Source organism: Falco cherrug, chromosome 5 (assembly GCF_023634085.1).
Source record: "Falco cherrug isolate bFalChe1 chromosome 5, bFalChe1.pri, whole genome shotgun sequence".
Classification (NCBI taxonomy): Eukaryota; Metazoa; Chordata; class Aves; order Falconiformes; family Falconidae; genus Falco; species Falco cherrug.
The window spans coordinates 34,236,363-34,257,925 of NC_073701.1; the positions used below are offsets into that span (position 1 = coordinate 34,236,363).

Consider the following 21,563-nt stretch of genomic DNA (forward strand, 5'->3'; position numbering starts at 1 on the left):
TTCTGTTTCCCTTCCCCCTGTCTTCATGCAGGTTGACATTCTTTTCTCCTCGAGTCCTTTCAGGCGCTGCTGATCTTGAAGTTCCCCAATTACAACCACTTTTCTTGTGATGGTGACACCTTAAGAGACAACAGCAGCTGCCTATAAAGGGCCTCTGCCATCTGTTTCCTCTGCCACTTCTTTGAGACAGTTCTAGCTATATACAGAAAAATATTTATCACAGTTCATTCACTCCCTCACTCAAAAATGAGCAAGAGAAAAATGTTCTTTCATGATTCTGCCACTGCCCTTCAAAAATCCATGACCCTCAGACTAAGGAAAAGGGCAATGCTTGAATCTAAAAGGAAGCAGCAGAAATTCTTGATGATTGATCCCTTGACACCCTGTACTCTGAAGGCAGTTCTGTGGGGCATCTGCCTTTGGAAATGACTCCTCATGGCTGCCTGAAAGGCAAAAGTCAGACCCAGGCCACTTCATCTCAACCACCAAGCTTTCATACCGACTCTATCTGAAGGGAGATGCACATGTGCACGTGTGCACAGACACACCCATGAAACACACTTAGTTGCCAGTTCTTTTCCGCCACCTCTCCAAAGAGGCTAAATGGGATGGGATCAAGGGGAGTAAGTAGCTCCTACCCAGGAAGACTATGGGCTAGAAATGTAAAGGGAAGAGAAGAAACATCATCAGGGGTGAGGGCTAGGGGAGAAAATGGCAGACATGAGAGATGATGTGCAGAAAAAGGTAAGAAAAGAAACAATGAATTCTGAAAGGGTATGATGGAGGAAATGGAGAAAAATTGAAATCAAGAATGAAAAGAAAAATTGAAATTAAGAAATAAAAGTATGAGGCAACCTCTTCAGGAGAAAATAAAGCTCCAGGAACAGGCTCTTAGAAATTTACTGGTTACAATGGACAGGTCACAGTAAGGTTGCAGGAGGCAGCAAATAGGGCTGGATCAAAAGTCATTTGATTGACAGTGCTTGGTTTATGATACTGAATGAGCATGACCATAAACCTGGAGAATATTCAGTGTTCAATTGTGATCCATTGCACTGCAGCCACACTGGTGGTATAAACAAGACCTGAAGAAAGGAGTTCTCTGAGCGATAGCAAATTTAAGAATGAAATGTAGTTATGAAGCAGTGGGAGGAGAAAAAGAAAACAGACACTAAAAAAAAAAATCATGTTCAGGAGGAGAATGAAAACTGAGAAATAAGAAGAGAAAAATCAGAAAGGGATAGAAAATCCAGGGGACGGAGGTGGGTAGTGTTATTCTTTATTTGACAGAATGTATACTTTATACAACAAGCTAAATCGGAAATTTATAGTTGTTTGCTTCTAGCAAAAACACACATCAGAGAAATTCCTACCCATGGATAACATGGTTCTGCCTTCTCAAGTTTTTGTATACCATCCTCATTTTCTGTTTTTCACAGCTAGCAGGTAGGAGTATATGCTCTGGGGGAATAGGAGGTGTAGGATAAAGTCCATATGCTTCTCTGGGGAGTTATAGATTTGATAGGAAGCTAGTATAAAAACTTCAGCAGCCTGTGCCACAGAAACAGAACTGGATTTCACCTATCCTGCTGGGCTTGGTATGAAAACTCTGATGGTGTACTTTGGAATTTTATGGGAGAGCTTTTCTGTAAGACCAAGAGGAAAAACGGAGCTGGGAGACAGAAAGCTGTCAGAAAATAAAAAATATTCAATGAAAGACAGAAATGCAGAAAGAAGAAAAAGAGAAAGATGAATACCGGGGGTTCATGATCACCTCTGCCATTTTACACGCTCACCGATCCAGGGTGAGGAGCCCGTAAGAGGATTTTTGCCCCACAGGGAGGGCAGCCAGGTTGAATTTTTCTAATGAGGGTGAAAGATGATGAAAATGGAAGTAGTTAAAGAAGGAACTGCTGGACTGGATGAACAGCTGGCAAAAATAAATGCAGAATCTCATTAACTTTGGGGCTGTTGCCCCACACTGGAAGTGAATTTAGCCCCTGGTTTGTTGGGTATGGCACTGGCAAAGTGGGGACACACGGTGGCTTTGGAGACATGGTTGTTTAAAGCATGCACAGCCCTTCCTCAGCCTCATTCTCCCCTTGTCTGCACCGACAGCGTAAGCAGCATGGCTCCATCCGAGTCAGTGAGGCTGCATTAGTGCCAACAAGGGGAGAATTGGGCCTTCATCTCTTGTGCATAGAAACACTACAGTACTGTACGTCATCAGATGCCAGTTCAGTAATCACTTCCACAGATACAAGAGGAAAGAGACAACCTTGTTTCTAATTTAGTCATGATAACATCAAAGAGACCCAAAGCCTATTGCTTTCTGGGAAGCAGGGACTTCAACAATAATAATTCTTTGCACATATATAGCCCCTTCATCGCTAAGTACTTACTTTACACCCTGGGATGTGAAGAAGAAGGACTCCACTTAATTCCATATGCTCTTAATTGCTCTCTGTCTCAGATCCTTCCTAGCAAAATATGATAGAAATACCTAAACTCACTGGTAATTTGTCAAATTAGAGCAGTCATTGACACCAGCAGAAACACAGGCCTAGTTTGCATCTTACATCGCATCTGCATAGCATAGCACCTAGAAACAAAAGAAATGCCAGACTAAGTAAATCTGAGCTCTGTTTAATCCCTGACAAATGTTTCAGGGAAGAGGCAACAACCACATGGCAGTCAGATAGGGGATAGACTGCCCTTGTGAAATGTTATCCTAGTTTTTTATGGCGACTGGCTTAATTGCTGAATTACAAAACACCCAAAATGCTGTTCACATCCATTAGGAGGACGCTTAATTTTCGTGAACTCTGTCGTAAATGCTCACTTACTTGCTAAATGTTGTTAAAATCTTGGCCATGGGAGCTCCAGTGGCAATGAGTTCCACAGCCCTGATACACATCTAATGAGAAAGCTTTAACTGGGTCTCCGGTGACTCACGTCAGGTCCTCTTGTCTGTGTGTTACAAAATGGGGAAATCAAGAGCTACTGATCCATCTTCTCTAGCCCATTCATTATTCAATACAATCCAATCATTTTCCTTTTCATTCACCTTCTTTTCCAGGCAAGCACATCTAATCTTGCAGGCTGCCTTCATACACACGGCCTTTCCTACTCCTCCTCATCCCTGTCCCCTTTTTATGAGCCCTCTTCTGACTTTGCAGCCCCACCACCTTGGATGGCCCTTGCTCCTCAACTCTCTGCTGTCCCCTCACTCTAATCCTTATGCCTGGGGACTTGCTGGTGGTGGGTTTTCTGTCTACAGCCATGTGCTGCACTGGGCCACTAGCAGCAATATCCCTGTTTCTGGCATTCAGTGAGCTGCCATGGTTCATGCAGAGCCCTGCACGGTACACAGTCCCCCTTTTCCCACCAGCCAGCAGTACCCTCTGAGCTGACTCACTGAGGTTCATTCTGCTGATCATCACGATCCACTGGGCCTGGAGACCCCAGCCCCATTCACCTCACCCCCTCAGGAGCTCCTGAGAATCTGAGAGAAAATCATCCCCCTGTAAACAGTTTGAAAAGGATGGCTGCTTGCTGAGACACTTCTTCCTGACAACCAGAGATCCTTCACTGTAGTGCACAACAACTGCCCTAGGGTTATGGCTACAGAGACCCTTATTTTCCATTTGGATCCTGGCCTGATCCATGTCTGAGGGTTGCCAGGGAGGGTATTTAGGGCTGCCACGAGCTCCTTCCAGCCCAGTTGCTGGCTGCATGCAGATGAGCCAGCTCATCAGCTGAGCTGCCAGTGAGCCCTCCGGCCATGGGAGGTTGGAGGCAGCAAAGTGGAGAGATGTTGGCTTGACCACGGGCAACAAGCAATGAGGGGAACGGAAGGAGGGGCTTGGGTCTCACCCCCCTCAGAAGCAGCCAGGCTGCCCTGGGGGCAAAAGAAGACAGTGACAGCAACTGGTGTCATACGTTGCTTCAAGGAAGGGGGACACTGGCCGGAGACAGGAGGAGAGGGAGAGCCACAGAGGGGTTGGAAAAGAGTTGCTTTAGAGCATAAAGGCAACACAGCTCCAAAGCAATAGGGTCCTTCAGCTGGCGGGAATGACTGTTCGTGAGATGGGGGAAAGCCAGGGGGAGTGACTGTGTGTGAGACAGGGGAAAGCCGGGGGAAATGATGGCAGAGAGGAGGGGAAAGAGGACAGAGAGATGAGACGGCGGGAGCAAAGGAGACAGAGAAGAGCAAGGACAAGATAATGTAACAGAAGAAAGAGCAAGGGGGGATGGGCTTCAGAGAACTTGGAGAGAAACAGGGAGAAATAATGAAGGAGAAGCTGCATTTGAGAGAAAGCAGGGAAGAGACATGAAGATGAAAGAGAAAAATAAAGAGGAAAAACAGTGGAGAGAAAAAAGAACATGCCCTGTTCTTTTGGATGGATAGAATGAGTCAAAGATGGAGGGCAAGAAAAAAGCTGGGGATACAGGCAAGGGGAAATTAACTTTTAGGTGTATTGTATTTACAACACGGTCTGGGTATGCCTGACCCGTTCTGCGCTCTGTTTCCCCTGTTGGGCAGCTGTCACCCTGTGATGGGGTCTGTGCGGGGAGGAGATGGGGTGAGAGCCCCGCTGCTAACCTATTCCCCAGGCAGCAGCCCCCTTCCCTCCCTGAGAGCCCCCTGCAAGGGGGAAGGTTTCGTGCCGTGGAAGGCAGCAGCACATCCCCTGTCAGGGAGTGCAATATGGAAGGGAGAAGCAGCGCAGAATGGAGCATCGAGGGCTCCCCCTGGGATAAACCGGGTATGCTTGATTGGGAATCTGCTCTTAAAACAGGGGCAGGGGGCAGAGCCATCTGAGAGCCTGAAATGTTCCCTGCTCCCCCCGGCAACCTCCTCGACACTGCTTTGGAATTAAATAAATAAGGAGATTCTGCTGTCAAACCTCAGCGGTCCTCCTTCCCCAGAACTCTTGCTTAGATTGTACCAAACCACAGCGAAGTGAGACAGGGGCTCAGTGGGCTGCGTGGGGAAAGGGATGGGTTAAAGAGAAAACATTGGATAGGAATAGCTCCTGGTCTCCCTGGCAAAGAGACATTTGTTCTATCTCTGTGTAATTTCTTTATACATTACTGCTGCCACACTGCATCTCCATGTCCCTCCCACTGCATTTCGCTCTCACTCTCTTCAGCAAGGCAATTTCTGGTGCATTTCAGGACAATATTAACCCATTCCTATTTCACTATCAGTAGGAAGATTTATAATTTAAAAGCAATTTGAAAATTGGTGCTAGCAACTCAGTGAGGAGGAACGGCATTTCCCTGTGAAATCTTACAACGGAACTGAGCTTGCTGGTCTCAGCCTCTCAGATTGATCCCTGCCTCAGATCTCAATACCGAGAACGGTATCTTACAGTCCAGGTGTGAATTTGAGCTGAGAGGAGAACCAAACCCACCCAGGTCTGTGACCCTGAGTTATTCTCCCTCACCATCCACCACCCCACTTTTAAAGATCCTTTGTCTTCCTCTTCATCCAAGGCCTGTCCAGCTCTGCAGCGTCCTTCTTCCCGGCAGATGCAACACCAGCAGCAATCAGCTATGTGCCGGGACATTGCCTCCTGCTGCATCTCAGGGCTGTGCTAGGCTGCTCCTGGTCCTGAACCGCGAAGACATGCAGACCCTGACATAACCTACTGCTACTTTAATTCTGTGTTCAGAAAAGCCCCTGGATTAGGACAGCAAGAGTCAGGGGAATGGACCCCAGTAGATTTGTGGATCCTCGGAAACGACAGCAGGCAATTTTGCAGCACAAAACTAGGGACACTGACAGGAATGAAGGGTAAAAGAAAAGAAACTGGGAAAGGTAAGAGGGAAGTTAAGGAAAAAAACACTCATAAGATGAGTGTGAAAGGAAAGGTGGCCCAGGAGCAAACAGCAGTGGGATAAGGCAGGGCAAGGAAGCAACGCAGCGCCAGAATTGTCTGGCAGAAGCATGTCCACTGCCTGTGCCCTGCCTCACTTTGCTGTCAGCTTTTCATTTTTGCAAACACTGGAACTGCACTTAACTCTCATGCACTGTTCAGATATAACAAGCTGGAAAGGGAACAGATCAGCTCATTAATTTTCCTTGGGAAGGGTCTCTAGGCAGGAATTATTTTCTGCACCAACATCCGTTCAATTACTTGCCTTCACACCCGTCAGATCTACAGGGATGTCTAACCCCATGTGCATCACTCATGCCTGCCTGCCCTGGACTCTTCTCTCCCTCCTTCTCAGCATAAAAGCCTCCCAGACCTATCCCTTTCCTAATAATAATGACAACATGACAAAACCAATAACCTACAGATATAAAATACATTTCATTTGCTTGCTTCATAAGACCTTGATAAGACATCGTTGCTCACTTTTTGAGATTCTGTAGGAGATCTGCAGGAGCTAATGAAAGAATTAGACAAGGCGTCACTCATAATAAAAAGTGGTTTTAAAGCATTTGGTGCCAAGAAGGAATTAGGCTGGAAGATCTGCAGCCATTTCGAAGTTGTAAGAGGTGTAGTATCCATGTGTGGCATGAGCTTGCAGATCTCAGTTGCTTGGTGCACATGTGTGTTTTCTGCCTACACAGTTAAAGAGCTGAGAAAGGCCATTTTTCTTCAAGGGCAAAGATTTTTGAATGGACTGGGGACATGTTTGGGCAACCCCAAAGTCTGAAAAAGAATTATCTCAAGGAAAATTAGGAAAAAAATCAGACGTGTGATCTGCAGTAATGTGAACTGACATCACCTTTCTGCTTTAGCCTTACCATGGAGCAGGGGCTCATTGTAGGACACAAGAACGGGGGGAAAGAAATCCTGATAGAAGAGGAATACCCCACTTCTCTTTGGAGCAGTACAAAGATCTGAAAATGCTGACTGAAAGTCTGCAGTGGGGAACAGAATGACTGAAAATAAGGGAACCTGAAAATTGGAAGCCTGGGGACCAAATTCTCCAAGAAGAACAACTTGCAATTCTGACCACAGTGTATCTGTGTGTACAGCCTGAGACCAAGTCCCCACATCCATTTTTGCTACTGGATATCTTGGCCAAGAAGCAAAAAGACAGTTTAGCACAAAACAAGAACACGAGAAGTCCACCATCTCTGACAGTCTACAGCATTGACTAATGCCAGCATTCCTCCACATCCCCAGAAATGAAGGCAACCTCATCAGAGGCTTTGTACCAGTAGCAGGAGGCAGTTTGGGCTCCTTCTTTGATTATTTCTTGTTACAAAGCCTCCTGCCCTCCACTACCTCCCCCCACCCTATAGACTGCCCTGACACGCACCTCAGGCAGTAGAAACAAGTCTGTCCCACACCCTGTCAGGTGCCTTTGCCACACCTTGGGCAGGGTGTGAGCACAGTCCAAGGATTTTGCCCTTTTTACAGCCTCCTAGGACCAAGCCCTTTCCTCCACAAATCTCCCACTCTCCATATCATGGGGCAAAGGAGCCTTTGCTGCACGTTTCTCCCTCCTGCTCACCAGCAGGAAGCTTTCAGCACAGAGACTGAGTCAACCAGGGACACCTTTCTGATTCCTTCTACCGAGAAAGAAAATAACCCCCGCTAGGTTATCAGACATCACAGTAAGAGGCCTGCTGTTCAGGGGCTGTTGGGGATATTTGGCTGTGCTGTCCTGGGAGCAAGAGAGAGCCAGTCACCAGCCCATGCAGGTCGTGGGGCTGAGCGAAGCCAAGCAGAGGCATCCCGGCAGTGGCGGTGCCAGACCTGTGCCGTGCCACCCCACGAGGCAAACCCATGCCTGGGTCCTGCTCGGCATGTGGCCATAGGGCTGGTTTTGCCTGCTGCTGAGATGCTCTTGCTACTGAGCCTTTATCCAAGTTGTGGTGCAACCTGTGTCCTCAGGCTAGAGACTCGGCACTGGGCTCCACTCCTGTGTGGTGCATTGCACCCTCCTGCCCTGCTCACCAGTTCTGCCCAGTGTCCAGGGCATGGCGGAATTGGCCAGCCCAACTCTCACATGGCTGGGGCAAGTGGGAGCACCCTGCCAGGGCCATGCAGCTTGCGCTCAGGCTGCATTTCACACCCCTTGTGCAGGGCTGTGTTTTGAGCACACTGGAGAGCATCAGCGGGGAGGGCAGGGGGCTGGGCTGGCAGCACAGCACTGGGGGGGCTGGGGGCACCTCAGAGCTTTTAATTGGAAGCATCCTGGCACATTCCTTGGCCGTGCAAGCCACTTCTCCACAGTGCCTGTGGGGTCCTGTCAGATGTAAAGGAGAAGGAGCCCCAAGCTCCTCCGATCTGACAAACCTCACCCGCCTCTTCCTCCTCCCCCTCAGACCGAGTCCCTCTGGGTACGGCTCTGTGGGCAGATAGACATGATCTGAATTCACTGCCTCTCCTGGCTGGGGTCCTCACACCTCCTGTCTCCACCCCAGCCTCCCTCCGCCCTCCAGCTTGGGGACACGGCTCAGGAAGGGAGTTCTTCCCTGCAGCCTCCCTTCCCCGCATGGCTTTGCATTTGGGCTTTTTTTTTTTTTTCCTCCCCTTCCCTCTCTCATTAATTTTTAATTAAGGAGATGTCTCCTTCCCTGGTTGTAATGAATAGCTGTGTGAAAGGCTTTTCATTTTTTATTAATATATACCTCTATATATTTATCTATTCAGAGGAAATGTGTGCGTGTGTGTGAGCGAGTGTGTTTAAAACATCCCCCATTAATTTACCGCTATTGATTTTCTGGCGTGGAGACAGCATATAGTATTCAGCATAGAGCTCCTCTGCAGGATATGTTAAAAGGCAGCAGTTTGGGTTGACAAAGGGCACTAAATGCAGTATGCGTCAAATAGACCATCGCTCAATGAAGTCACTTAGCTATTCAAAACATGTCCAGCCATCACTCAACCGTTTGCACCAAGAATGGGGGGGAAATTCGCGCTTCTTCCCGGACACAACCATTTCCAAACAGCAGCTTTAGCTTGCTTTGGTGAGAGACATCAGTACATACATAGTTTATTCCCCCCTCCCCCCTGTCTTCTATCTCCCAGTGCCGGTCTTAGAAAATCAGTTCTGCGGTACCCACTCCCCGTTCTCTCCCATCTGGGAGCTCCAGGCACACCCAGCTCTGGTGGACACTGACAGATACAGACATTATCCCTGGATGTCCATAAACCCCCGGCAGCCCACCCTCCAGCTGGGAGCTGATTCATAAACAGGGCTTTTACAATGGGCTGTAATGTGCGCTCCTGTGCTCTCACTCTCCTCGCTACGTGTGTAACATAAACCACGCATTTACATCGGTTGCCCCTGTCCCTCCAGCACAGGCTGAAGACCACCTCCCCAGCCCACATGCACGCCAATCGCAGTACTGAGCAACACATATTTAAAAGCGAATCACTGGCCCCTCTTTTCTTTCCCCCTCCCTTAGGAACGTCTGATTCCAGAAGTTGGCTGCAGCGGTGTCTCTTCTGCCATCAGACATGTCACTGAGTTGCTGTTCAGTTTCACCACATCAGACTTAGGCTGATTTTTCCATTCAGAGACTTGTTTATTTTTAGCCTCTACCATAAACCTTAAAAAAAAAAAAAAAAAAGAAAAAAAAAAAAAAGCGCCCCAAACAAAAACCCACCCCCCCAACAACAAACAGACAGGGGAAAAATCCCAGCCCCAAACCAAAACAATCAGCCACCGACTAGACCCCCCTGCACCCAGCCCAGAGAGATGTGGTTGCTTATAGACATTACGAAATGCTCTGAACTCTGCTCGAGATGACTGGAATTGTTAGATTTAGTGTATGAGGCATTTTGGACATAACAGGGTTGCTTCCCTTTCTTTTTCCCTCCTAAAGCGAAGTAATAATTGCATCCAAAACGCTTTGCAGTCACCCCCTCCCCACCTCACTCCTCACTCCCAGTCTTGTCTTTGCAAATAAGCCGTTTGCAAAGAGAGCAATTATTTCGCTCTCTGGTTGCAGCCAGAGCACAGCAATAATACAGCATTTTGGCATTGCTTTCCCAGGCAATACAAACAAGCTGAAGACAGGCAGACCTCACGGCTGCTTTTTGAAAGGGTCTCTCAGTGTTTTTGTCACACACACATCATTCCAGTTAGAGGGGGGAAGTGAATTTTTGGGAAGGAGTGTAGGGGGGAGGGTGGGGAAGAGGAAGGGAGAAGGGAACAGAGAAGAGAATGTTTTGCCTGCCTTCTTGCCTCTGTGCCCTAAGTAACTGAGCCCACCACTCTCGATCCACGGTGAAGGGAATGAAGTGAGAAAATGGTGGAATGTGGAGGGATTTATTTGGGGGGGTGGGGAGGTGGGGTAGAGACGTGGGGTGGTGGGAGAGGAAAGGGGGTGTGTGTGGAGATCCAGAATCAAATACCTTCCAGGCAGCAGGTTCTCCATAATCCAGAATGGGTCATGACTTCCTCGTTCTTTTTGCTGGTTTCGTTCTCACTGACAGTTTTAGTCTTGCAAACCCCTCTGGAGTAAAGCCAGTAGTCGGTCCCCACAGCTATGGTCATCAGGCTGAAGGCAGCGAAAGCACCAACGGTGGTTAAAAGCATCTGAACACCTCTGTCAAAGAGCCCCATAATTCTTCATTATACAAATACCCAACCGCCTTCTGATTCTTGGGGTGTGTGTGTTTAATAAAATAAAAGAATAATAATTCCGACTAATAATATAATGGGTATATATAGAGAGATAGATATCAAAAAAGGGAGGTAAGAAAGCCCACGGAAAAGAGTGTAAATTAGAAAGACCACACGGGAAGAGGCTTGCCTTTTAAATCGGAAACGTTCTGGTTGAAATATAAAAAAAGGAAAAAGGAAAAAGAAAAAAAAAGAGAGAGAAAAGAACCAAGAAAAACCAAACAAATAAAGAGAGAACCCCCCCCAAAATGAGACGCCTTAATCCCTTTTTCTAAAATTCTGGTCTCCAGTTTCCATATGTAATGGCTAATTTGGAGATGGCTTCCACAGTGAACAGGGGAGCAGCAGCAGCATCCTCAACACAATCTCTCATTATCTGGACCTAGACAGTTAGAGACTGTAAGAGCAGAGATGCAACCTTCAGTCTTCTTGCTTAGCTCTGCAGCCTGCGCCATGAAAATCCTTTTCCTTCCCAGTTATCTTCCTTGGGTTTTTATTTTTTTTTTCCCGGCAGCGGCAGTTGCTCCAATCCTCTCTCACTTTTTCTCGCTCGCTTCTCCTTCCTTTCGCTCGCTCCTACCACCAAGCCAGACTGCCCAGTATACTGTAAGCCCTTGATTTCAGCTGAACAGGTGCCGAGGTCTTGCCTCCCATGGCTTTTCCACACAGCCGCGGCGCTCGCTCCCGGCGGAGGTGGGCGAGGAGAGAGGGGGGCTTCTGGGGGTGGGGGGAGGAGGGGGACGGGCGCGGCGCCCCTCCCGGGCGGGGGGCGCGGAGCGGAGCCCGGCTGCGGCACCCCCTGCCCCGCGGCGGCCCCCGGCGGCTCCCGGGCCCCGCTACTGCATCAAGGCGGCGGCGGCGGCGGCGCGGCGCTGGACGGCTCCCCGGCGGCGGCGGGCGGCGGTGCTGAAGGACAGCTCCCGGGCGGCGGCGCGGGAGGCGCGCTGCCGGGCCCCCGGCGCTGCAGGACCGCTGCCGGGCGGCGGTGCGGGAGGCGCCCGGCGGCCCGCCGCGCTGAAGGACAGCTCCCCTGCCCGCGCCGCCCGCCCTGCCCGCGCCGCCCGCGCCCCAGCATCCGCGGGCGGCGGCCGCCCTCCTCCGCGCTGCGCGGGCAGGCGGGCAGGGAGGGGCGGGGGCGGCCTCCCCCTCCCTGCGCCTCGCCCGCCCTGCCGGCCCCGGGCAGGCTCGCTCCCCGCCGGCGGCCGCGGAGCCGGGGGAAGGCGCAGCTGGGGCTCGGGCTCGCCTTCCCTCTCGCTTGCTGCCTTTCCCCCCTCCTCCGCCCCCCAGCTCAGCCTCCCTCGCGTCCCCGCCGTACGTGCCGGAGCTGCGAGCGCGACCCGCACACCGCAGTGAGACCCGCACGAAACTTCGGTCAGCCGTTTCTCTCCCCGGGAGATGAGTGAAATGTAACGTGGAAGGGTAATTTAAAAATCAGCGTTTATCGCTGTTACTGCTGCCGTTGTTACGATTTCCGAGTGCTTGCTCTTCACTCTTCCCGGGTGTGCTGCAAGTTGCCTGTGTTTTGGTGTTGCTCATTTTCCGTCCCTCTGTCTCCCCCTGACCAGTGTTGTGTGAATCCCTGCGCTCTGACTTTGTCTTTGTAGCTTTCTGTGAAATCCCGATGCCTGCTCCAAAAAGCAGACATTTTGGGAAGATCCTTCATGAGAAAGGACGATTTATTATTACTATTATTTTGTTGAGGAAAGGAACCACCAAAACCGGATACCTCCCCCCACCCTCACCCCCAAACCCCAGAAAGCAATCTACCCATCACATCTTCGTTTTACACAGAAAGATGCAGGAGCTGAATGGATGCAGACTGAAATCTATCGCTGCTTAAGTTCCCTGTGTCAGACACAACCTGATAGTACCGGGAACATATACAAAATTGTGCAATACTGACATCTAAGTATGTCATAATACTCTCTCTCTTCCTCAGCAGTATCATTACACCAGGTTAATTACATTAGTCACCTCCCGGTTCTATACATGTAGCTGCTCATTAATGCAACAACCATAAAGAAAAGAAATAATCTAATTCTTGATGCTAGTGATTTTGTTTCTCTCTGATCACATTCATTGTTTGGTGAAAAAGAGACCAGAAGAGCTGCTTGAGGTTCACTGCTGCTCTGTGCGGGGGAGCAGGGAGCAGGGTGGAGGGAAGGGGGTGCTGGCAAGTTGAACCACTTGGAGGGCTTCAGCCACGTTGCAATTTTGTAACTATTTCTCTCTCCTCCCTCTCAGGGAGCACACCGGGACTGCCCTTTCAGGACAAGCTGCCCCAGGACTGTTGAACATGAAGGGCTCTATAGTAAGCGGCAGGGGGGCCACTGGCTGCCCTACAGACCACCAATCATTTCCCCCATTTGTAGGGCACAGACCGGGCTTCCCTCACAGCTGAGACCAAGGCAGAGGTGTTTACCAGCAAGCGCTCATGGTGCCTGGCAAAAACCATATGCATGCAGATCACCACTAGCAGACGGGAAAGGCCCTAGGGGAGGCAGGAGAAGGGATGAAGGGAGGGGTGGTAGGAGACAGTGCAGGCTGGGACAACTGACACATTTCTGGGGGACAAACACAGTCCCTAGCCTCCCCTGGGGGAATCCTGGCCCTGCCCTCTGCCACAGGATCTGGCGGTCTCTTTCTGCACTTGTGGAGCTGCCAAACGGCTGAGGATGGGCAAGGGGGGAGGTGGCCCCAATACACCTTTAGCGCTCTGAGTACAGCCTGATGCAAGAGTGTGGAGGATGGTAGCTCTGGACAGGCTCTCTGAACTGTTGTACTGAATTCAAAGGAATCTGAGAGACAGAGATTTAGAGAAGACCCCTAAGCTGGCAGGAGATTATGGCTCTATAGGGATGGCCTGTGTTGAGAAGGAGGCTCTGTGAGGCTTTTAGTTGGGGAAGCTAAAGAAGATCACCTGAGGACCTCTCCTCTCCTTCTGAGATGTTTCCACCGAAGGAAGGAAGGAGCATTGATGAGGGAAGGCGTAAGGGAGTAGTAATTGTTGGGACTCCAAGCCATTTTCTTTTTGTGTTGGTGGCCGTTCCTCCTCAACCCCAAACCTGTGTTCATGTCTTCTCATTCTTCAAAGGAGGGTAGAAAAGCTGGGTCAGGAGTCTGAAAGACTCTGAAGAGGAAAAAACTTCAGCTGGTTACTCTGACACTCAGATCCATCAGGCACCATCACATGTGTGGATGGGAAAGGCACTCTGGAAATTCATGGAGCTCATAGCTCCAAGGAAGGTGGGATCCTCAGTTACTCTGTACTCCCAAAAGAGTGTAGCACAGCTCTTGTAGCAATGCCACACAAGCAACCTGGCTGGAGTGAGTGGAAGCAAAAAGGGCTTAGACCCTCTGAAAGCTCACCCGTCCTTACATGCCAGGGTAATTCAAAGAGCAGAGGGAGAGAAGGGCTGATACTGTGTGTTTTCTCTTAGGGCTCACCTGTATCACCCATGTGATTGTGTGTTTATTTTACTGTTACAAATGGTAGTGCTGCTTTGGGTTCAGCATAAGCTGGGCTGCACAGACAGGGGGTTGGCTCTGGGCTGAGGAGCTTGCTTCTGTTTGTATCTGTGCCTAGTGAGACTAGGAGTGTGAGCAAGCAGTCACTGCGGTGGTTGTGGATTTGGGCTTGCAGAGGACCCCAACACTGTGAGGAATCACAGCTTTCATCTATAACAAGAAACACAGGATTACATATCTTTATATTTAACGAATCCGGTGAGATCCAGAGGATGATGCAGCAGCTGGGCCAAAACAGAGACCCACAAACCGATCCAGAACTGTTGACTTTATCATGTATTTCTACAGCTTTGACAAGTTTGGTTTCAAGTGCCATGGCAACAGGAGAGGGGCACATTCTCCCCAAAGAAACTGCTAGTGTAAGAAGGGCAGTTTTTCAGGGTGGTGAGCTTTTTCATCTCTGGCTAAGAGTGCAGCCTGTGAGGGCTCATGTCATCTCAGGATCAGGACTAAACACGGCTTCCTGCCTCACACTTCCCAATTTCCAGAAATAATTCTCTTCCTGCTACCCTACTTATATACTCTTAGACTATTCACAATAATCCCTCTACAGTTCTAAATGCCACAGAGGAAGAATGGAACAAAGGCAATGCAAATGCCAGAATGTCCTGTGTGACTGCTTGTGCTGTGCCTAGATGCTGTGCTGAGATTTCATCTTTCCTACAAAGAATCATTAAAAATGGTAATACAAAACAAGCGTACAGAATAAAACCACTGTGGCAGGTTTTTACAACAGGCGCATCTTACTGAACAGCGCAACACAGAATGACATCTATAGAAGAGTAAGGAGAGAGAAATTAATAGTCTGGAGGAAATAGAGAGATTTTAAATTACATTTTAAATTACTTGAAATGAGAAGCTGATGAGACAGGGAGCTGCAGGAAGTCTGCTTCCAATGGCAAACCAAGAGTGCTGCTATTTGTGGAGAGAAGGGGCAGTGCTGTAGGAAAAGAAGGGGTACAAGAAAGATGCAGGAAGGGAGATGAAGGGCACAAAGTCGGAAGCAACTCCATGGGATGGTAATGGAACTGAATAGAGTGTTTGTGGTTTGAGTGCTGCAGTGGAGCTTTTCGGTCCATAGGAGAAAATCAGACCACGATAGTGTACGAAAACTGGTATCTGGGAATCTTCATCCAGGGGAGACCACCTCAGAAGGAGCTGCTGTAATGAGATGTAAAAGAGATGGAGTTCGTGCAGCTGTATTCACAGGCAGAGCAGAGGTGTTAATAGGCAGATGCACCAGCAGAGGAGATGTTAGGAAAAATAAATTGAGGTTAGGGTGATGATTATAGAACTGGAAGACAACGGGGCAGAGAAGATAGAAGTGAGATATGATGCAGAAAGAGAAATCAAAGTTAAGAGATTTCACTGGAGAAAGTTGGAAAAGTCGCATAACTATGGTTAGACAATGAGAGGGTGTGATCAGAGCAGTAATCACTGGCATCCAAAGCTGAGGGTCCCAAAGCACTTTAGAAACATTATTCACATAATATCTGCATGCTGCTGGTTTTCTAAGATCAACTTACAAACTAAACTAGAAAATTAAGGAAAGAAGATTTCTGGTTTTGCCAGAGAACTTCAGGTGGAGATGATAGAGATGGAGATGAGATAGAGATAGGGAGATAAATACAGATGGAAAAAGCCTCAATGGTCCTCTCTTCTTATCTTCAGGTTCATATAACTTAAAGATCAACATAAAAGACAGTTTAAGCATTGAATATTCAAATATTACAGAAGAGTCATCTCTAATATAACACTGTGACCAAAAATGAAGAAAGAAGAAGGGAGATACAGGTAACAGAGGTCTAACAATTAAAATTAGTAGGTTTCCATGCAAAAGTGGTGCTGGTGCTGCCCTGAATGCATAAAAAAATCCTGTGTCAGGCAGGAGTGGAACTCTGGCAGGGACCAAATATGAGGTTATAAGGCTCCAACAGTTAACTCCCTCAGTTTCTGACCTATATCCTCTTCCAAGCTAAATGTTGTGCAAACAATTCGTTTAGCCTCATAACACTCTTATAAAGTAACACGGTCATTAGTTTGCAAAGGCAATAAGGCACTGAAAAATTCAGAACATGATCACAAAGCCCCCCGAAGTGAAAGTTTTTGCACTGATTTTAGTGGGATCTGGGTGCTGTTATAAATGAGTTGGTTACTCATGGATACCAAAGAAATCTGTTCCAGATCAAGTCTTGAAGCTAGAACTCCTGTGCTCTCCGTGCAAGACTCCTTTTTTCTTATGCAACCTTTTCTTCCATTGAATGGTAACCTTTGAAATGTTTGTTACTTGAAGACGGTTGGGAAAAAAAAGTGTCATCTCATGAGCCCTACGGGTTGTTTACTTCAAAAAGGGAAAGGCTTCCTTCTTTACCTGAAAGAGATTGTGGGAGAAGACTGGGATTCCCAGGATGAATTTTCCACCATGATGAATTTCTGGGATGTGAACTGTTTTGCTTCCCTTTCTCTTTCCATGCTGTGCTGAGGTTTGTATGTACAGCAGCCTCCTAATCAATAGGAATAGAAAAAAAAAAATCAATGCCTGAAACCCATTAGCTCTAACGGAGGGCAGGCTGCTAACAAGCCACTCTAGCTGGAATTCCAGTATTTGGTAAAATATCCTCAGTGAGAATATATGCATAAATATACATGCAAACTTACTGAATAAGACTAGCAGAGAAAATAAGTTGTAAGAACACGCTCCTCCCACCAGCATGTCTATCCCCACATATTTGCCTAGCTATGGTAAAGACACTATGCCCACCCACACACCCCCAGATACGATCCTTCATACTTCCCCACTCCTGAACACACATTTTTCTGCACTTGATCTATAACCTCAGGCTACCTTCATGCTGGATCATCTTCAGTATAAATAAATACTTGCCTCTACACACCCTTACCCCTACACAAACTATACACCTTAGAAATTCAATTTGAGACCCACTTACTCACAAGCATACAGCCATTCCTTCTCCTTTGCTATATCCCCACATCCTTCATGGAAATCCTCTTTTTAGTTCCCATTCATATCCAAAACCCGGCACAGATAGTTCCCACTGATACCCACATGCTCCCAACCCTGGAAGCATAATCCAGGAAACAAAAAGTTGGTGAAAAGATTATGGCACAGGTTTTGCAATCAGAATCTGCTCTAAGGTCAAGGCATGGGGAAAGGGTCTCCAGAATGGATCAAGGAAGCAATGGGTCTCACTGCCCATTGTGTATGAAACACGAGCACAACTAACTGTCTTGCTCCCAATAAAGCCTTTGTCCATCCATCCACTGACTGTAACTAGAATAGATTCTCACTCCTGATCTGCCTCTCATGGAATGGATGGTCTCTCCTGGTCAACTTCAGGATCCATGAGTTAAAAAAGCCAGAATTTCTTGACAAACTGGTGTATGAAACTCCTGTGAGGAAATGTGCATTGGCTGTGGTTTGGTTCTTAAAGAAGAAAAAAGCCTATTTGCATGTAAACATAGCAGTAATCAGAGAACTGGAAAGAATAAAGCAAGAAAGAGGAAAGCCTTGGTTTTTTCTGAACTAGGAGGTTTTCAGAATCTTCCGGAAGCATTGGTACAATGATAAATGCTGAAGGAAAGGTGAGGCCTACAGTGAGGATGGATTATGTTGACACCGATTGATATTCCATGATATCAGGCTTTCTTCCAGTGTAAAGGGCACAGATGGGGACAGAGAAGAAGATCCTGTGCAGCCTTATCTATTCAGTATCATCATCTAAAGCCAAAATCCAGCCCAAACATGAGCTTTTGCCATCTGGCCCTCAGCAGCCACAGAAGCATCACTGGGGCTGGGGCAGAATTACTCTCCTAGGTCTGGTGGTACTGACACAGGTAACCCTTCGGAAAGCCAGCTAGCCATACACACTTTTGTCTTCTTTAAGACATCCCTAGCTCTTCTTCTGTCAGACTGTTTAGGGTATCAGGGGAGAAATATTGCACTTCTAATTTCTCTGATGCTTGGTAACAAATCAGGGTTAAAAGACACTTTTGAAGGAACATCCTGAGAAAAACAAGAGAAAGGGCTACTCTCTGGGATAGGTTATTTAGTCCTACTGACTTTGCATAGGGACAAATGAAGAAAAGAACGTATCCCAACACCTATTCAGGAGTTCAGTGAGTGGGAAATCTTAGAAAATTCAAAATCACCAAGTCCCACTGATGTCAGTAACAGACTACCAATTTTAATGTGAGAAGGGCTTGTTTCTGTAGTCTCACATAATCAGGGAGGCATCCCATGAGATGTACATGTACTTTAGACACTGTTTCAGAGAAAGCCAGCTGGTATATTGTGTCCACAGAGCTATTATATTAATTCCTAGGATTTGGTTTTACATTACCATTGTAATGGTTTAGGATCCCCAATGTGAATTCTTATAGAGGAAGTAGGTTAAACACCTCAGATTAAGGCAGTCATATGCTAGACTGGAGCATTATGGTGATGCACAGAAGAGTATACCATCGATAGAAATTGTAGAGAGGTGATATTCTCTGCCTTGGTAATAGAGGCCTATTTTAACAAGAAAGCAAAACACATATGTCTATTTAGGCTTCTAACTCCATATTTAGACATCGAAGAACTGCCCTGGTTTTCAGTTGTGCTGAGCAGTCAGCATCTCACATTGATTTTGCAGAGGTGTAGAGGCTCCAAATACCTCTGAAAATCTGAATGTCTGTTTTGATGTCTTAATGTCAATTTAGCAGATTAACTATGACCTCATATAACAACAAAATTTTTAGTAGAAACAAAATCAAAAGTCCCAAGGCCAAATGCTGGGCTCATCAGGATTTGCCACTTCCAGTCATTCGCTGCAGCTACTGACCACTTGTGAAAATTTCTGGGAACAGTCTGAAAGCAGAATTTACTCATACAGTGGCAAATCGTGGGCAGTGAGGAGTCTACTGCAGAGCAAAGCAATTCCCAGCAGTACTTGGCTCGTGCAGCTCCACCAGTCCAAGCTCAGGGCCTTGATGATGCCTCTCTGCTGGCCATGTGGGTCTCCTTGGCAGCACCGACCTCAGCAGAGGCTGGCCAACACTCCAGGCCATCCTCCAAGGGTGTGGGGTTATGGCTTTCCTTTGTGGTTCTCTAATTTTTTGCTCTGTTGTTGTCTGCTCTGACACAGTGAGCAAGTCTGGCAGGGGGCATGGGCAAGCGTATCTCAGCCATGCTCCCCACTACATGTCAGGGGCACAGGAACATGCACGGGAGAAGACAGCTCAGAGCAGGAAAAGGGAATCTCAGGCTGGTTATTCCCTGGGTTAGGGGGTGGCTGGGAGATGAGCAGTCCCCTGTGCAGAACTGGTCCTCCTCCCACGCTCACTACTACTGCACTCTTTGACAGGACACATTTCCAGGTTGCTTGTGTCTGTTAGATAAAACTATTCCATTGCCATCTTCCCAGTAGCCAGTCTGAAGCGACAAAGCACTTCTCTATTTCACAGACCATTGGGACTCTTCTCTGCAACTGACCTATATTAGTTATAAGCTTCATTCGTTCTGGCCTGCACTCCTCTCTCTTCTCCCACATGGAGCACATGCACTGCTCCTCCCCCTCAAACAAACACCTTTACACATCCAAGGACATTGTAAAAATAAAATGATCACAACCTGGCCCTCCGGGAACCTCGGTTTTACAGTTTGTCCCGCTCTGATGCCAACAGAATTCACAACCCAGTTCAAGAGAGACAGACAGTGAGTGAGAGAAAGCAGGCAGACAGGCACAGACAGAAGGAGACAGAGGAATCAGGGAGAGATAAAAAGGAGCAGAAGAAAGGGAACAGGACAACTGGAAGGAATAAGCTGCAACAACAAGGGAAGGCATGTAAACTGGGAGTCTAGAACACAACAGAGAAAGGGGGATGGGGTTACAGGAAAGGCTAACAATTTAAAATGATAGAAAGTTGAAGGAAGAGAGAAAGGAGGAGATGAAAAAAGGCAGAGGAAAGAACGGAAGAGAAAACAAATGTTCAGAGGGGAGGGGGGGACGTTGAGTCAGGCAGCAAAGCAAGGTGGTGTCTATGACACAAGGCAGAAGAATTAAGAAGGTGCCTGTGAATTTGGGCACTTCTGTTTCATGTCTCCTTTTCCACTGAGGATACGCTGTGAAGAAAAGGGCAAGAGGAGGGGGGAGAAAAGGATAAATAAATGCCTGAGCTGCCATCTTAAACAGCTCCTAGCAGTCAAGCAGGTACCCTGGAAACAGGCGGTCCACAGGTTGCAAATGCTCAGGTACACATCGCAGTTCAGCAGGCAGGAAACAGTCTGCGTTAGCATGGTGGCATTTACACTCCCAGGTCTGCTGGGTTTCTCCGGGCACTGGCAATGAGCCCTGCATACATAAAAATGCTTCTGTCTAGTATGGGGAAATCGTGCTCTGATCTCTGCCCTGCGCCCTCTCTCCGGTCCCCATAAGAAAACCTCAGCCCCAGACACATGGGCGCTGTTAGTCTCCCTTCTCCTCATACGAATCCCCTGCCAGCCCCCTGCCTGATCCCAGTTCTTGTCTGCACTCCAGGGGCTGCCTTCCCTTCCCGTGCCTCTCTTTTCACCATGGTTCATCTCCAGCCTTGCTATTTTGTTCCTCTGCTTTATCTCTCTCCTCTTTCCCTTTGGCTCTTCTTCCTCACTGTCATTCGTTCACCTCCCCCTTACATACCCCCCTACATACACCCCTCCCCCTGCCCCATTTACCTATCTGTAGTTATCCACTTACCTATTACTGTAGTACCTAGCTGACACACATCTCTCTCCCACAATCCATCCATTTCCACATCACACACCTGCCAAATCTGCCTCTTTCCTTCCTTTTCAGCCCTTCTCTCACTGTCCCACACCCAGTCCATTTCTTTGTCTCCCCCCACCCCAGTTCTTCTGTCTGTCTTTCCCTCTCCACAGTCCATTCCTCTTTCCTTCTCCCCCACTCTGCCCATCTGTCTGCCTGTTCCTCCTTCCCACAGTTGTCTCCAGCTGATACAAATGTACCCCAGTTGCTCCTTCTCTCCTTCTCCCCCCCCTCCACACATTTCATCTCTTTGTGTCTCCTCCACACCCAGGTCCACACTTGTTCTCTCTCCCATACTGAGAGGAGGCGGAGGCAAAGAATTTGCTGCTGACCGCTGCATTGCTAGGAGGCAAACACATGGCCGGCCTTGTGCAGGCCAGTTTCTGCCTGAGTGCCCCAAGTCACATATCCCCAGCATCATCTCCGGCACTGGGAAAACAGATGGTATAATAAATGAGTGCAGTCTGATAAAAGGAGGAAAGAGTGCCTGCCTTGGATGCCCCTCACCCGTGCAGAGACACACATCCAACATGGGCACAGCTCTCTCACTCCTGTACCCACCCAGTTTCGGTGCCAGAAGTAGCCAGCCAAACAAGGCACAAGCTCTGGGAGAGGAGAGGGGTA

General features: G+C 48.1%; 1 protein-coding gene across 2 annotated transcripts in view; it reads right to left on the minus strand.

Annotated features, from left to right (window-relative positions):
* Window positions 1–11,671, minus strand: part of CACNG2 (calcium voltage-gated channel auxiliary subunit gamma 2) — a 53,290-nt gene extending 41,619 nt beyond the window's left edge. The window contains exons 1-2 of one of the 2 annotated variants that reach the window (XM_005446710.3): window positions 11,024–11,671; window positions 10,335–10,480 (exon numbers count right to left, since the gene is read on the minus strand). In XM_005446710.3, coding sequence (XP_005446767.1) covers window positions 10,335–10,476 — 142 coding nt within the window. In that variant the 5' untranslated portion in view covers window positions 10,477–10,480; window positions 11,024–11,671. Of the gene's footprint in view, window positions 1–10,334 lie in introns of both variants that reach the window. The other variant, XM_005446709.3, reaches the window with a different exon arrangement.
* Between the last annotated feature and the right edge of the window lie 9,892 nt (window positions 11,672–21,563).